This window comes from Micrasema longulum, unplaced genomic scaffold, assembly GCF_059751315.1.
Source record: "Micrasema longulum isolate JH-2025_06_02 unplaced genomic scaffold, ASM5975131v1 h1tg000274l, whole genome shotgun sequence".
In the NCBI taxonomy this organism is placed as follows: Eukaryota; Metazoa; Arthropoda; class Insecta; order Trichoptera; family Brachycentridae; genus Micrasema; species Micrasema longulum.
In genome coordinates this window covers 964524-979792 of record NW_028277478.1, presented here as the reverse complement: position 1 = coordinate 979792, position 15269 = coordinate 964524, and the positions used below count along the sequence as shown (strand labels likewise).

General features: G+C 30.1%; 1 protein-coding gene across 2 annotated transcripts in view; it reads left to right on the top strand.

Annotated features, from left to right (window-relative positions):
* Positions 1–453: 453 nt before the first annotated feature.
* The window catches only part of Osi4 (Osiris 4), a 29471-nt gene continuing 14655 nt past the window's right edge, over positions 454–15269 (top strand). The window contains exon 1 of one of the 2 annotated variants that reach the window (XM_088224256.1): positions 454–1180. In XM_088224256.1, coding sequence (XP_088080382.1) covers positions 802–1180 — 379 coding nt within the window. In that variant the 5' untranslated portion in view covers positions 454–801. The remainder of the gene's footprint in view (positions 1181–15269) is intronic. The other variant, XM_088224255.1, reaches the window with a different exon arrangement.

Below are 15269 nucleotides of genomic sequence, written 5' to 3'. Positions count from 1 at the left end.
GGAACCTTCCGTGCGTGAGACAAGCGTCTTGACCACTACATACGGAGGCCGGAGACTCTTAAGTCTCTTATCAAAGATTTATTACCTCGTTTTGTTTTAAATGTATTTAGACAGTTAAAATTTAAAAAAAACAAGTTAACTCATTTCTTTATCGCACCTTGATAAGCACGTGTAACACCGAAACCGGTCGATTATTAAAATTAAGTGTTTAAAAATGGATTGTTTTTAAATTTGTTTTAATTATATGCGTTATGAATAACCACAAAGTTAGTGGTCAAATATAAATTTTAATTTCGATTATAAAAATAAAAAAAAGTCTGAATTTCATTAGCCACTAATGTTTGTAATTTTACGCATAGTTAGGGCTTAATTCCGGCAATTAATTACAAGTTTTTTGAATGTTTAATTCCGAAACTTTTCTAATAAATGGTTTGCAATCTCTCAGATAAGTTTCTATGCACGTACGTGTTGATATGCGCTCGAGTATGCCGTGTTTAGGTTGGCTACTCCTGCGTGACAGACCATAAAAATGCTCGCAAAACATAATGTTCCTTCATTTACTAGTCAAACCCCCGAGATCGAGCACAATAGATCCGACGAGTGAAGCACCTCTTCTATACGCATACTCTCCTGGTACCGTTCGGTACCAAAATGGCTCCGTTATACTAAAAAAAATATAATTAGTGTCCGAAAACAAAAATATTAATTTCAGTGCTTAAATAATGTTCAGTGATTAACAAATAAAAACAAAGTATTTTTTATTGTTCAAACTAGACTCGTTGGAATTTAAATAAAGCCAAAATGAAACCTAAAATTTTCAACGCGTTTTTCATTTTTGTATCCGTGGTTCAGTTGTGTCGCTGCCACGAAGGATATGAAAATGGCAATCAAATAGAAGAATTGAACTGCAGGGACAATGCAACTTGCATCAATAAACTGACCCAAGAGGTGGTCAGGGGGATTAAGGAAAATAAAACCATCAAAGTATTTGATATATTTAGTATAGAGCCCATCGCTCCTGTGGTGGAGGCGACAGGCAGGTCCAATGAAGGCGCTGTGGCCAGATTCTTCAACACGCACGCCGTTCGCGTAGAGTTAGGAGATTTTGCTTTAAGAGTTCTGAGGTCCGTGAAAAAGGGATCTTTAGCTGTGGAAATCGAGCATGACGAAGGAAGAGGTCGTAAGTAACATATTTTTATATTTAAATACTGTGAACTTTCTTGTGGTAGAATAATAAATGATGAATATAATTTCAAACAGTAATTATTGAATTCTCTAAAAATAATTTCGTTGGTTAAAAATGATTCACAGGCTGTTTATTTTTTTTGCGTTTATTTTGTAGAATTATAAATATATAATAAAGATCACAAATTTACATTTTAAAAATAAAAATAATTAAGTTTTTGTAAACATGTATTTGAACCCTTGTAATTGCAACCCAACATTATTTTTTTCTTTTTTCATTCATATAGCGTCCATGAGGCTTGACTATGTCTCTGCAAAATCTTTATTTAAATCACGTCTAAAGAAATCTCTTTTTTCTTCCTTAATCAATCCCATTTCGTCTTTCCCCTTTATTTCCTTTCCCCATTGAGTGCTGTATTAAGTTTATTAATAAACAAATATTCTTGTGTTTATTTATGGGTATAAATGTTTTTTTTTAAATTTTATTTTCTGCTAAAAATGCTAAGAAACTTACATTTTATAAATAACTCTTGTATTTTTTTGGTCGGTTGAAAGAAATCGCCATTTAGCAATTTGCCCGCCAATCTACAACTAAAATTATGCACAAATCATCATCATTCCCTTTCCACACCTAATGGTGCATAGGGCATTGCATTGGTAAACAAATTACAGCGTATCTTGATCATTTTCGTTACATCAAGGTAAGATGATCAGTCTTAAGCTTCAGGTACCAGTCAAGGGACTATGAAATATTTAAGCATAAAAACACCCATTTAAATAAATATTTCATGTCAACCATGTCAGAAATCGAACCCGAGACCTATTGCATGGTAGGCAAACGCGCTAATGATAACACCACGAAGCCGAAGTACGTTTGTTCAAAAAGTAAAATAAATATATATGTATTCTTTCTGAAGTTAGTTCATAACATTTTAAGAACTAATATAAACTTTTAATAACATCACATTTTTTAACACAGTTTCTCAAGAAAGTATTTTATTAAATTAATGTTGATATTTCAAAGCTTAAAGCTTTTTATTTATTTTTTCTTCAGACAACTCATTGTACAGATTTAATCTGTTGTAGAGTGATTTTTGAGACTCAGTTTATCTCCAATAATCTTATATTATTAAGCTCTAGTTTTATATGTATAACATTGTTTGTTAAATTTGATTTTATTTTATTTATCCCTTCGATTATTTTATTCATAAAAATTGCTGCAATACGTTTTATTTGTTGCTTTACTGTAAGTTAGATGATTTTTTGTGCATTTTTTCTACATTATAATACATATTTTAAATTAAGAGACAATCAAATGAAGGGTACACAGTAAAAACACGTTTATTAACAAACGTCTTATTTTACAGGAGCAAAACGAAAAATAAAAACCTTATTCGTGGAACTCTGGTTTGGTGTATTTAATAAAATATAATTTTAATGATAAATGTTATTTTTTTTAATACAACTACTTAAAATGACTTACAAAAACGTCATATTTATACTTTTTTTATTGTTCAAAATAACTGTCAAAAAATAACTCCTTGAGGTAATCGTGGCGTTTAGACTCTTTTTTTCCAGCTCTTTACAAGACAAGGGTGTATTGGAAAGTCAAAAATCTAGCTCACACGCTGGTTCCACTTATTCGTATTTTTTCTCTTATCATTGACATTTGTTACATTAATCATAATTCAAATTATTGTCTTAAGTAAAAACATTTTTTTTGGTGTGTGCGTGAGAGTCATACACTAATTTACAAAGAAATTGTCAATATTTCTGTACGTTCTGTTTGTTTACCCAAAAAAATGCTCTTGTACTTAACTATTGCGATTGAAAGTCATTTTTATATATTAGCTTACTTTTTAACAAATGATCTACACGGTGCAGAAATTTTTTATTTATGTCGTATGTCGGTTTAAAAGCCAAAATACGTACCAGATTTTGTTTTCACAGGTAGAAAGCATATTTGGTGGCATATCACAACCAGACCCAAAAATATGACAAATCACGTCTTTTCTTAATATTGTTATAGTGCAAAACTAGTTCAAATTAATAAACTCACACAATGTATACAATATAATCCTAATTTATTTATCGGGAACAGCAGTCGTGCATGCTATTCTGACGGCCGCTTGATCAGTTTGATGCAGTTTTACGAACTAATTTGAGAAGATGCGGGGAAAGCGTTGATTTCCAAACCTATTGTTATTTATTACTTAATTATTGATAATAACTTATGCATATTTATATTGCAGAAAAAGTCATTTAGTAATCACAATCACTTATTAAGATATGGCTTTTAAAAAAAAAAACTAAAATGTAAACCTTACCCTAAAAAGTGTTTTTTTATTTTATTTTACATACTATAGAACATCTTTTCCGCATAGGGCGGTTTTGATTATTTCAATTTTTTTCCTCCATACAAGATCGGTCTACCCTAATACATAATATACTCATGCATCGCATTTTAACAAGCAAAACAAGCTTTTAGAATCTGAGTTTTGAATCTATGGGTACTTGATAATTCATCTCTTTAATATGATATTCCTAAAGGAATGCGTTAACTGTTTTCGGACTAATGAAAAATTAATGTTTCTGTTCGAGTCTGGATTAAACATTTTGCATCAAGCATGCAGCCGTTTGGCTTCATTTCAGTCTCCGGACTTCTCTGGTCAGTCTTCTAGGCCAAAATACATAGGCGCCCGCCGAATAGGAAATTTCTAGTACTCATTATTTAAGTATGGATAGTAGACACAGCTGTCAATAATTTTATCTAAGCTCCAAAAGTTTATCTTCCTGGAATAATTCGTTGGAGTGGAAGTAAAATTTTTATGAAGCATAATCTTTATAATTAGTTTTTGAACGGTTATTAAAGGCTTAATATGATAATTATAGGTTTCATTATCCAGCTTTGCTGGTGCTAACGTTGGAAACATGGGTCAAATAATTTCATCTGTTTTTTTTTTAAAATACGATTAGTCCATACAAGTTGACAGTCTAACTTTCATTTTAAAGTCTAGAGATTTAAAAGAATATTGAAGAAACAAAATGTATAATTAAATGCGAAATTATTAATGTTTTACTGTGCGAGTTTTTGGTCGATTTACAAAAAAAAAATCTTACCGAATAAATAAGTATTTTCTTTCTTGATTGATTGATTTAGTGTTTGTTTTGTAGAACTCCATATTTCAACTTTGAGTATTAGAAATCAAACACTGATTTGAGTCTAATGAAATCTTTATTTAATTTTTACAAATATAAAAAAACATAAAAACAAAAATTTTAGTAAATAAATTGTTAAAAAATTTCGTGACAATTGTTTCGCCTTGTTAGGGTATTTTCAAACGAATGTGAAGATAAGATGGATTAAATTTCCTTATATAGTTATATAATTCAAGATACTTAAGTAAAAAAAAATAATCTTATAAACTATAGCATGTACATCAATCATAATTGCGGGGTAAACCAATAGTTAAGGGCAAGGCTGTGTTTAATAGGTAATGGAGAATTTGGGTGTTTATATTTGAATTTTGGAAAAATTTATAACAAAATGCCTTAACAAGGCGAAACAATCGTCACGAAATTTTTGTTTTTATATTTGTAAATATAAAATAAAGTGTTCATTAGTGTTTAATTTCTAATGATATAAGTCGAAATATTTTTTTTCTTATGATTAACGCAATTATTTAATTTTTGGGGCCATTATCACCCCGTTGTAAATAACTATATAAATAATAAAGTGAGAATAAGGTTGCGGAAGTATGGGGTTCAAACTTGGTACCTCTGATCTGTATGTCCGTGATACCAGCCACGGGACAACAACCCGATTCTGTTTAAAAGTCTTTAATTTGGAGTAAATTAAATGTCAACCGGATTAGAGATTATAACTGTATTAACAATATTTTGAGTTTGTCCAAATTTTTGTAGACAAGGACTGGATTCAACTCCCTGGGGAGCTGTTTATATTAACATATTACAACAGATATGAAGAACATTTAAGAAAAGGTAATATAGAAGTCTAGGCATCTACAGGGCTTATGACCTGTCAATGGCTGGTTTAAGTGGCCACTTTACACACTGTGTAACATTCACCATTCTGCCTATATTTGAACATCTATATTCCTTCGATTCTTTCATCTGTTGATGTTTGTGAAGTTAAAGAGCTGAAACCTTTATATATGCGGGTGAGATTCATCTAATTGAATTATATCACCTACATACTAGGCAACGCCTGAAAATGTTATTTTTTCAATTTCTATACTTCTTCATGGACCAGGTAATTTATCAACAATATTTTGAGTTTGTCCAATAAAGGTTTCAGCTCTTTAACTTCACAAACATCAACAGATGAAAGAATTGAAGGAATATAGATGTTCAAATATGGGCAGAATGGTGAATGTTACACAGTGTGTAAAGTGGCCACTTAAACCAGCCATTGACAGGTCATAAGCCCTGTAGATGCCTAGACTTCTATATTAGCTTCTCTTAAATGTTCTTTATCTTTGTTGTAATATGTGAATAACTGTATTACTTTACTTACTGTATTATAAAATATTTCACGGCAAGGAGTTTAAAGAGAGAGAATAAAAGTTTTATTAAATCAATTATTACCTTTTATTGATCATAAAATACAAAGTGTATTCCGAAGTAAAATACAAATTTCATATATTTGAGTAGTTAGTACAACTCAATTAGGCTTTTTGAAGTTCGTGATTTAGTCAAATGTATGTATTTCACTGTGCTTAATGGGCAAATGACGCATCATAGTTATTTTAGATATATTAATATATCCGAAGTCAAATTTGCACATTAAGTCTTTGTTCCCAAGAATTCACTAACTCAAGAACAATTAAAACACACTAATAACCAAAAAATATCTGTATTTGCTGTAACTATAACAAAATTCAAAAAACCAATTATTCTTGAAAAAGTTTTATAACAATTGAGTTTCAGGTATTTTCATTAGTTTTTTACACACATACTTATGCATGTATATTAAAATTGTTGTATGATTTTATTTATTTGTAAATTGCTTATAATCTCTGTAAATGTAAAATTTATTTGGGCGTTAATAAATAAATAATCATAATAGTAAAGTAATCCAAATATTTTTTTCAACAATGCAATTTAAACATTTTTAATACTTAATATACATATATATCTATATGTATACACGGTTATTCAGGGCCAGAACACGAAACTTCAGATAAACATTCCTCATAGTAAGTTTTAAAAAAAATCATAATAAAAAAATCCATACAGTATTTTTTATTATTATTTTTTTATGATTTCAAAATGGAGTAAATTTAGATTTTTTGTAGTCCAAAGTTAACCATAAGGTATGTTGAGCATTTTGTACACATAATATTTTTTATTTATTGCAAAAAGCTAAAAAAAAATTACATGTATTCTCAAAAAAATCTCCATCTCATTTGAAACATTAATCGAACATGAATAATCATATGCTATGTAATAGACCATCGCCGATTTCGTTTCGACGAGTAGACGACCATGGCGAATTTCGCGTATTCAAATGCGTCCATCATTACTTGTAATTATTATTAGACCTGCAATTTAGTTTTTTTTTTACTATGGCTGATGGATTATTTTTATTAATCAGAACTTTATGTTTGTCCAAATTAAGATTGCGGGTGGTCAAATAAAGATAGTATTTATATCACAATATTCATTATCTAAGTATTACCAAATATTTGCAAAAAAGTATCGGATCTTCAAAATTCAGAAGCACACAGAGTTTTTCTGTCATGTTATGTTTTGTGTAGTCCGCACTCTTTTCCGAAGTTTTCTATCGCACTACAGCGTCTATAATCGGAGATGTTTTTTGTGTAAATATATATGTTACGTTAAGGACATACAAACTTAGAATTTGTACTGTGTCGCAGTTATTGATAAAGACAGCTTGCTAAGTACATAACGTTACATGTAGTATATATTTACATATGAAACATCAACCCTGATGATGGACGCTGTAATGCGATCGAAAAGTCGGAAAAAAGTTAAAAGGAATGAAAAAATATTTTCTGTGGCTCTATAGTAAGTATGTGTATTAAACCGGTTAAATCTCTACAATGTTTAAGCAACCCCAAATGCTTGCAGACTGGCTGGATTTCCTCCCTAGGTAGTTATTCATATTTGAATTTATTTCAACACAGATTAAAATATTTTTGAGAAGGGAATATGGAAGTCTAGGCATTTACAGGGCTAATGATCTGTCATTGGTTGGTAATAGTAACATTCACCATTCTGCCCATATTTGAACATCCACATTTCCTCAACTCTTCCATCAGTTGACTTTTGTCAAGTAACAGAGCTGAAACCTTTATAACGTGGGTGAGATTCATCCGTCTGAACCGAATCACCTACTAGGCAACGCCTAAAAACAATTTTCCAATTTTTATACTTCTTCTTTTACCAGGTAGTAATTCAACAATGTGTATGTCCAAATGCTTGCAGACTGGCTGGATTTCCTCCCTAGGGAGTTATTTATATTTAAATTTATTTCAACAGAGAGGGAAAACGTTTTTCAGAAAGGAATATGGAAGCCTAGGCATTTATAGGGCTTATGACCTGTTATTGGCTTTTTCTCAAAAGTGTTTTCCCTCTCTGTTGAAATAAATTTAAATACGGTTATATCTCAGCCACGTCAAATTTTTATCAGGTATTTTTACTATTATTGCCTAATTCGCATACCGTGGTTCATAGAGCTCTGCATTGGTACTAAAATTGCTGTTTATCAAAATCAAATTGGCGAGCGCGCAAACCACTAAACTACTCGGTGGACCTATCTCCACTCCATTCTTCTGTTCAGTTTTTGTTTACCTGGGAGTCGAAAATAATTGTCCAGGATTTTGGTTTTATTTCACACAGAACTGTATTCTTCATTCGCCGGATACATAATGCTTTAACTCTTTTACTTGATAAAAAAAAAGTCTATGATAATTTGGCGGCATCCGTGACGAAGTGGTTAAGATGCGAAAGGTTCCGGGATCGATTTCCGGTGGCAATACACAATTTAAATGTGTTTTTTCTTAATCCTAGGTGTTCTGTCCTGTCATTCACCATTAAAATTTGAGGTCAAAAATAAAAGCTAAATTATGTGTAAAATTATTTGAGCCTGCCAATTCTCGGTCATACGTACTGCAAATGTCTAGACTTACCTTTTCTCTTCTTCAAATGTTCTCCCTCGCTGATATAACTTAGAAAAGTATTGTTGAAAATACTTTTCCCTTTGAGAAAATAAAATGCGGTTAAAACAGAGTTTCTTTGTAAACTATAAAACAAGAAAAATTGTGTTTTCTATCTGTAATTAGATAATAAGATTATTTGAGAGTGTGGGAACAAGTTTTTCACAATGGGCGTGAGTAAACATTATGAAGATAAAATCTGGAAATTAGCATTTCCGCACATTTTTCGAATTGAATCATATTTGCTCTCATCTGTAACGAATTAATCAATGTTTGTCGATTGTTATACAATCTTATTATTTTTTTATTTTTTATTTTAATGCTAAATTGCAATCGCAAAAAATACGAAGCTGAGATCATCAATCTTACGCTTAAAATTCCCTTTTGCCTGTGCAGCCAGTACAATAAGTTTTTTTTAAGCATTCTTTTATGTGGGAGTTTAGTTTGTCGCTTATAATGTACCAGGTTTGTATTTAATTACTTCTTCTTCTTCTTCTTCACGTGTCATGTCAAGTCTCTCCGATGTTGACGACCACTTGGGAGAAAGCTTCCCTATCCTCTTCCAGCTCCTCCACAGCTCTAATCTTGGTCCCTGCTCAGATGTTTCGAAGCCAGGAAAGCTGTTTTCTTCCGACCCCTCTATGTCTCTCGATCTTTCTCTTCATGACAAGCTGAAGAATGACATATTTATCTCCTCTCAACACATGGCCAAAATATAAAATCTTACCAAGCTTAACGGTAGTGAATGCTTCTCTATTTAGATTGGCTCCACGTAATACTTCATCAGGTATCAGTCCAAGATATTCGTAACATTATAAGGTGGGTCCACATTGAAAATGCTTTAAGGCGGTTCATGATATTAACTTTAAGAGTCCACGCCTCTACACCGTACAGTAAGACCGACCATAAATAACATTTTATCATTTGCTGTCTTTTACTTCATGGTGATAGTTATTTATTTGTTTACTTTATTCTATTACATTGACTAAAATAAATAAAACAACTTTGTTTTCAACGACTATTTTTTTTTTCCAACGACTAGTTTAGAGGCTAAACAAGCTTCTTCCTGAATAAATTCTTTCGTATTTTATTAAATCAGTATGCTACCAATGAAACAAATAAATCAAGTCTATTTTCCTTAAAAGTATGGTAATGTAAAAAGAATACGTTCGAAACTAGACAGGAGTAGACTAAATTAAATATTGTTTATTTAATTAATTTTTCTTATCCTGAATTGCTTTTTATTTATAAGATTCCCATGTTGTTTAATTTAAATATTAAATTTTCAACGTGGAGTACTTTTTATCAAGTGTCTTTATTTATTTAATTAGCATTACGGAAAATCTGCCTTTTACAAAAATGTATAATATTAACGTTTTAGGTATAATTATTTTTAAAACAAAAACATAAATAACCTTTAACCCAATTATTTATAAACAAAAATGAAACCTACAAATTATACAACATATTCAATAGAAAGTTTAAACAATTTATAAATAAATGAAAAAGTAAAATTAAATAAAAAAATATTTTTAAGTAATATAAAAATAATAGAACTGTTTCATACAGCTGGGCAAAGTGAACAAAAATTGTATGTATTATGAGATGTATAAATAAATAAGTATAATTACCATTCGCTAACTTTGTTGAAATTACGTTTATTTTCTATCAGATGGTTTGCAAATTCAGGAAAATTATTATAATTCAGGCACCTTAAGTGTTATTTTACTCTAACATTAAAGTTTCTTTTAGTTTCTGAAATTTAGATTGAATCGCAATCATTACAATGTAATTGGTAAAAAATTATTCTCATTTTCTGTAAGCAATATACAATTCATTAAGAACGGCTCCAAAGTTAAACATTTTTGAGTTTGAATATAATCAGGACAATAGTTTTTTTTTTGTTTTTGGTGTTAAAAAAGTGCTAAAAAAACTGGTCTTTGAATGCCTTAAATTTTGCATTCGCATTTTTCAAAGAGTTTCTTGGTCTTGGATTTGAAACATTGATCAAATTCAAAAATAGCCTACTATTCTAAGGTATTATTTATTTTATTTAAGAAATAATCAATTCTATATATAAATTTAAGGTAAACAAACAGATATAGTGTATAAACTCAGAACTAATAACAGATTTCCACAAAGTATACAAAGTTAGTAAATAAAATATATTTCGTATATTCATTAAATAATATATTTCATTAAAAAATACATATAAATTTATACATATAAAAATGTTATTTTCATGTACTCGTAAATATTTTTCAAAAATTAAAGAATTTTTAAATATTTTTTTAATAACAGTTAGTGTTTGTAATTTGGGCTGGATTAAGACAAGAATGCTTGAAGAGAGGGTATGGAGGGGAAGGGAAATGTACATATTTATTATTATTATGTCTTCCAAGTAACGTTATGCATTTTTAGTATAAATTTTAAATCTGACATAATCGTTTAGGTTTTTCTTTTTTCTATTAAAATACCATGATAAGAAAGAAGATAAATTAGTATATTACTCGTATTCGATACTTAAACAAATTATAACTCTAGAACTGTCGAATGTAGAACTGTGGAATAATATTCATGCTTCTTAACTTTAATGTTACCAAACCGTAAAATATAATATTTTTACGACTGTTTTGATCTCGGTGGGTCAAATTTACGTAAGTTTACCTGGAAATGAATAACAAGACAATTATAAAGTTTTAAGGTTCCTAATAAAAACTGAAAAGTTATATTATTTCCTTAGTGGTTTGGTTTATTTAAGTATTTGTATCCGGTTCTCATATCCTAATGTGAATTTCTTACTTAGTTTAATATCTTAAGCTCAAATTTGATAAATAAAAGACCTTGTCCTATAAAAAGCATCCTTTTATCCTGTTACTGCTAAAATGATCATTAAAATAAATCCTTAAGTGAGCTTGGATTATATTTTATTAAAGTGATTACTCTTCGAAGACCTAGCTTTAATCTAGGCTTAATAGATAATAAGGTCAGGGGTGGAATAAACGACGAAAACAATATTTAATATGTGGGAGAGATAATAATAATACTACAACAAAACTTAACGCCACTTTTTCGTAGGGGTAGGTAAATAGGGTCCTTGCATACATATCTTACTTCCCCCAGACCAAATTCATACATATTCTTATACAAATCGATGATTTTTCTTACTTTTGACATGTCCATCTTGAATTATTTTCCATGGCTTTATCCCACTGAGTTTCTCCAGAGCATGTTTGGTTACAGCAGTTTGAAGACCAGAAGGAATGTGTATTTAACTTCGCACTTCTTTCGATTGTTGCGCGGTATTTTTGACAACCCTGAAAATGATTTCAGCATTTGCATAAGCAGAGCATTAGCTTTTATGTTCCGTATAATTACCTTAGACAGCGTCAGCATACACTGTTTCACATTCCAATATACGGGATCAACCTGCCAATGGTTATGCTTGTTGGAAGAGCTATCTCTATGTCAATCAATATTACTTTATACATTGACATTTCTGACGTCTCTACATATATAACACAAGTACAAATCAGCTGGTGATGAAACATTTTGTGTTTGTGGATATTTTCAGTCTAATATTCCTGGGCTATATTACGCGCATGCGTTCCCAAACACTGTCATCAACCGGCTGAAAACTGAATCTGTTTTACTCAACACCCGCCACAGAACAGCGTCTCTGTCTTCCTTGTTATGAGTTCTATCTTCGTGTTCTCTATTAAACAGATATGTTGCTGAATTAGTGGACATTAATTATTTGCTTAGCAAGGTAATTTATAAACAAACACGTTTATTTCTACTTTTATATATCTTTAGCTTTTTAATCTTTTTTTTTATATTAAATATGTTCTGTAACATAAATTATAAAAATAAAAAAAAATATTTTATGGGTTGGTTGGAAGAAATTGCCATTTGGCAATAAGCCTATCAATGTACAAATAACATTATGTACAAAAAGTTAAGTGAATAAATAAATATTTTTTGTATTAACATCCAGCATAGTTTTACAAATTTAACTTTCTAAAACCGGTGTAAAAATGTCCATTTGAAAATAACAAAAAATACGAGTTCATCATTTAAAAAAGTAAGAGAGATATATCAAGTCATGTGTCTTATGTCGACTAGTGTGACATCACAGACACACAAGAGTTGATACCGTGATTTTTTTTTTAAAAGCGTAAAATTGTATTGTAATTAAATATCAATTTATTATATGACACCTTATTATATCGAGTGAACATAAAACTAGAATCAATATTTTTTTTTTATTGATATCATGTGTGATGAATTTGTTCTAACATTTCGGCTACCATTGCAGGAGCCATCTTCAGGATAAACTGTGTTTACACGGTAAACTGTGTACTGTAAACTGTGTAAACACAGTTTACCCTGAAGATGGCTCCTGCAATGAAAGCCGAAACGTTGGAACAAATCCAACACACACGGTATTACCCAAAAATTAAACATATTGATAACAGCAACCGAAGAAACTATAAAATTATCCTATTCTATTCTCAAGTAACATAACCCTATAATTTTATATGAAAAACCCGTATGAAATGAAAAAGGTTTTTGTCATATAATTATTTAATAACTATGGTACAAGTTCCATAATGTTGTACTTCTGAAAGGCTTTTTTAAGGTTTCCATTATCCTTTACTGATAAATTTCTTCATCATATTACGGTTTTTGATTTAGATGAAAAAAAATGCTTTGACATCTACTTTTTGAGATTATCAGCTTAGAGATGTTATTTTTAAGCTGAAAAAATAGAGCTTTTATTTTATTTTACAGTAACAAAAACATTAAAAACGTATTAAAACAGATATTGAGAACATTTTAAAGAACAAAATATGGATATCTGGGCGTTTACAGGGCTTTTGAACAGTCATCATAATCATACTGAGCAAGATTTTATATAATTTATTGAGAATATATATAAAGAACGTTAGTTATGCTTACTTAAAAAATAAATGTATTTTATGTATTCTTGTTAAACTTCGAAATAAAAAAAAATCATTAAAAAAATAAAAAAAGATAAACAACTGAATCAAATTAAATCAGCCAATGACACGTCATTACTCCTGAAAATTATTAAAGTTCCCTATTCCCTTCTCAGAAATGTACTCACTCTCTGTTGCAATGAATTGAGATCTAAATAACTATCTAGGGAGTAAATCGAGCATGTTACGCAGTGTGTAGAGTGGCCACTTAAACCAGCCAATGACAGGTCATAAGCCTTGTAAATGTCTAGACTAATGTTTTACGTTCTATGAAATGCTTTTCATCTTGGGTGTAAAATAATAATATTTATAGCTCCCAAGGGGGTTGAATCCAGTTCTTGTCAACAAAAAATTGAATAGACTCAAAACATTGTTGGTAACATTGACTGGTTGAATGTGCCCATTTACACCACCATCAGTAAACATAGAATGATTATTTTACATTTATATAAAAAAATGATCAATAAACGCTGTGGCGTACTCATGCAGTTTCCTATGCATTATTATTTAAGGAAACATAATTGTAAATAAAATGATGATTTTAAATGTATATTTGTACGACGTCTTTGCGTACAGACCTCACTTCATCTACTGTCATAAACCTTTCATGCACTCACTCCAATTATTACGATTTTTGAGTCCATCTTCAAGTTTCTATTGAATTTAGTTATGCCATGTCTTTGTAGGCCTTACTCGTTTGTCTACAAACTGACTAAGTTTTAACACACATTTGTCTGAGAGGAAAGATCGCATGCTTATTTTCATCCTTGATATTCAGATTCTGCAATTCGCTTCCATACATAAGCGTTGTTACCCGGATTTTATTACGGACAAATAAATTTGCGTCCTGTAACAAACATTAACTCATATAAAATACATTTAATAAATAAAAATAAATACGATGTATTCAAAGGTTATTTTTGAGTTATTTTATATTGCATTGCCCTTTTTTGTGACAAATTTTGTTACTAAGTAAATCCTTTTATGTACTGTAAGGTAAAATATTTTAATGCAGAATAAGGTAGAATCACTGAATGAACAGGTAAGGGAAACTCAGTCAGAGAATTTAGAAAGGGAAGTTGGCTAAATCTAGAATTCAAATTTCACATGACTGAGTTTGTAATTTGAACGTTACCACCCTTGTCAGCAAATTTGAGACAGGTAAAATTGTGTATGTATGGACTTTATGTTTTACGTTATTTAACTGACCTTTCTTCGTGAAGGGTTAATTATCAAAATGATGCATCTGTATTTGATACGTTAATTATAAAATAAAAGGGTTTTTATTAATTTTGTAACAATTATTGCTTTTTTGTAAAGAAAACCTAAGCTAAGCTTGGTTCGCTCGACATTAAATAGTTAAGTTATTTTTTTAATAAATTATATTTTAATAGTTTAATATTTTTAAATTCAAGTTAGAAACATGAATTTGTGTACTGCCATCATGCCATTTCTCCGTAAGAGTAAGCAGGGAGGATGGACCGCTTAACACCCCTATCCAGACACATTTCTAGCTTTCTTTCACATTCATACATATTGTGATACATGCATTGAGGTTAAGTCTGCTTTTGACGCGACTTGACTCGAGATTTTTAAAAAAAAATTTTCGTTTTTTTAAAATTTTATTTATTAATTGGAAATATCAACAGTAAAACATCTACAAATATATCTAATATAACATACTAAATATACAAAGAACTAAACCAATGACAGATATCCACAGAAATACATGAAGTATTTCAAAATCGTCATGGAACTTGAAATTATTTGGTATAGATCTTCGGCTTTTCGTAGATCTCTTTGCCACTAAAATAGTGAGGGATAAAAATCAATTGGCATGGTTTAGTTCGAAGTTTTATATGTTTATGAGTATATTGAA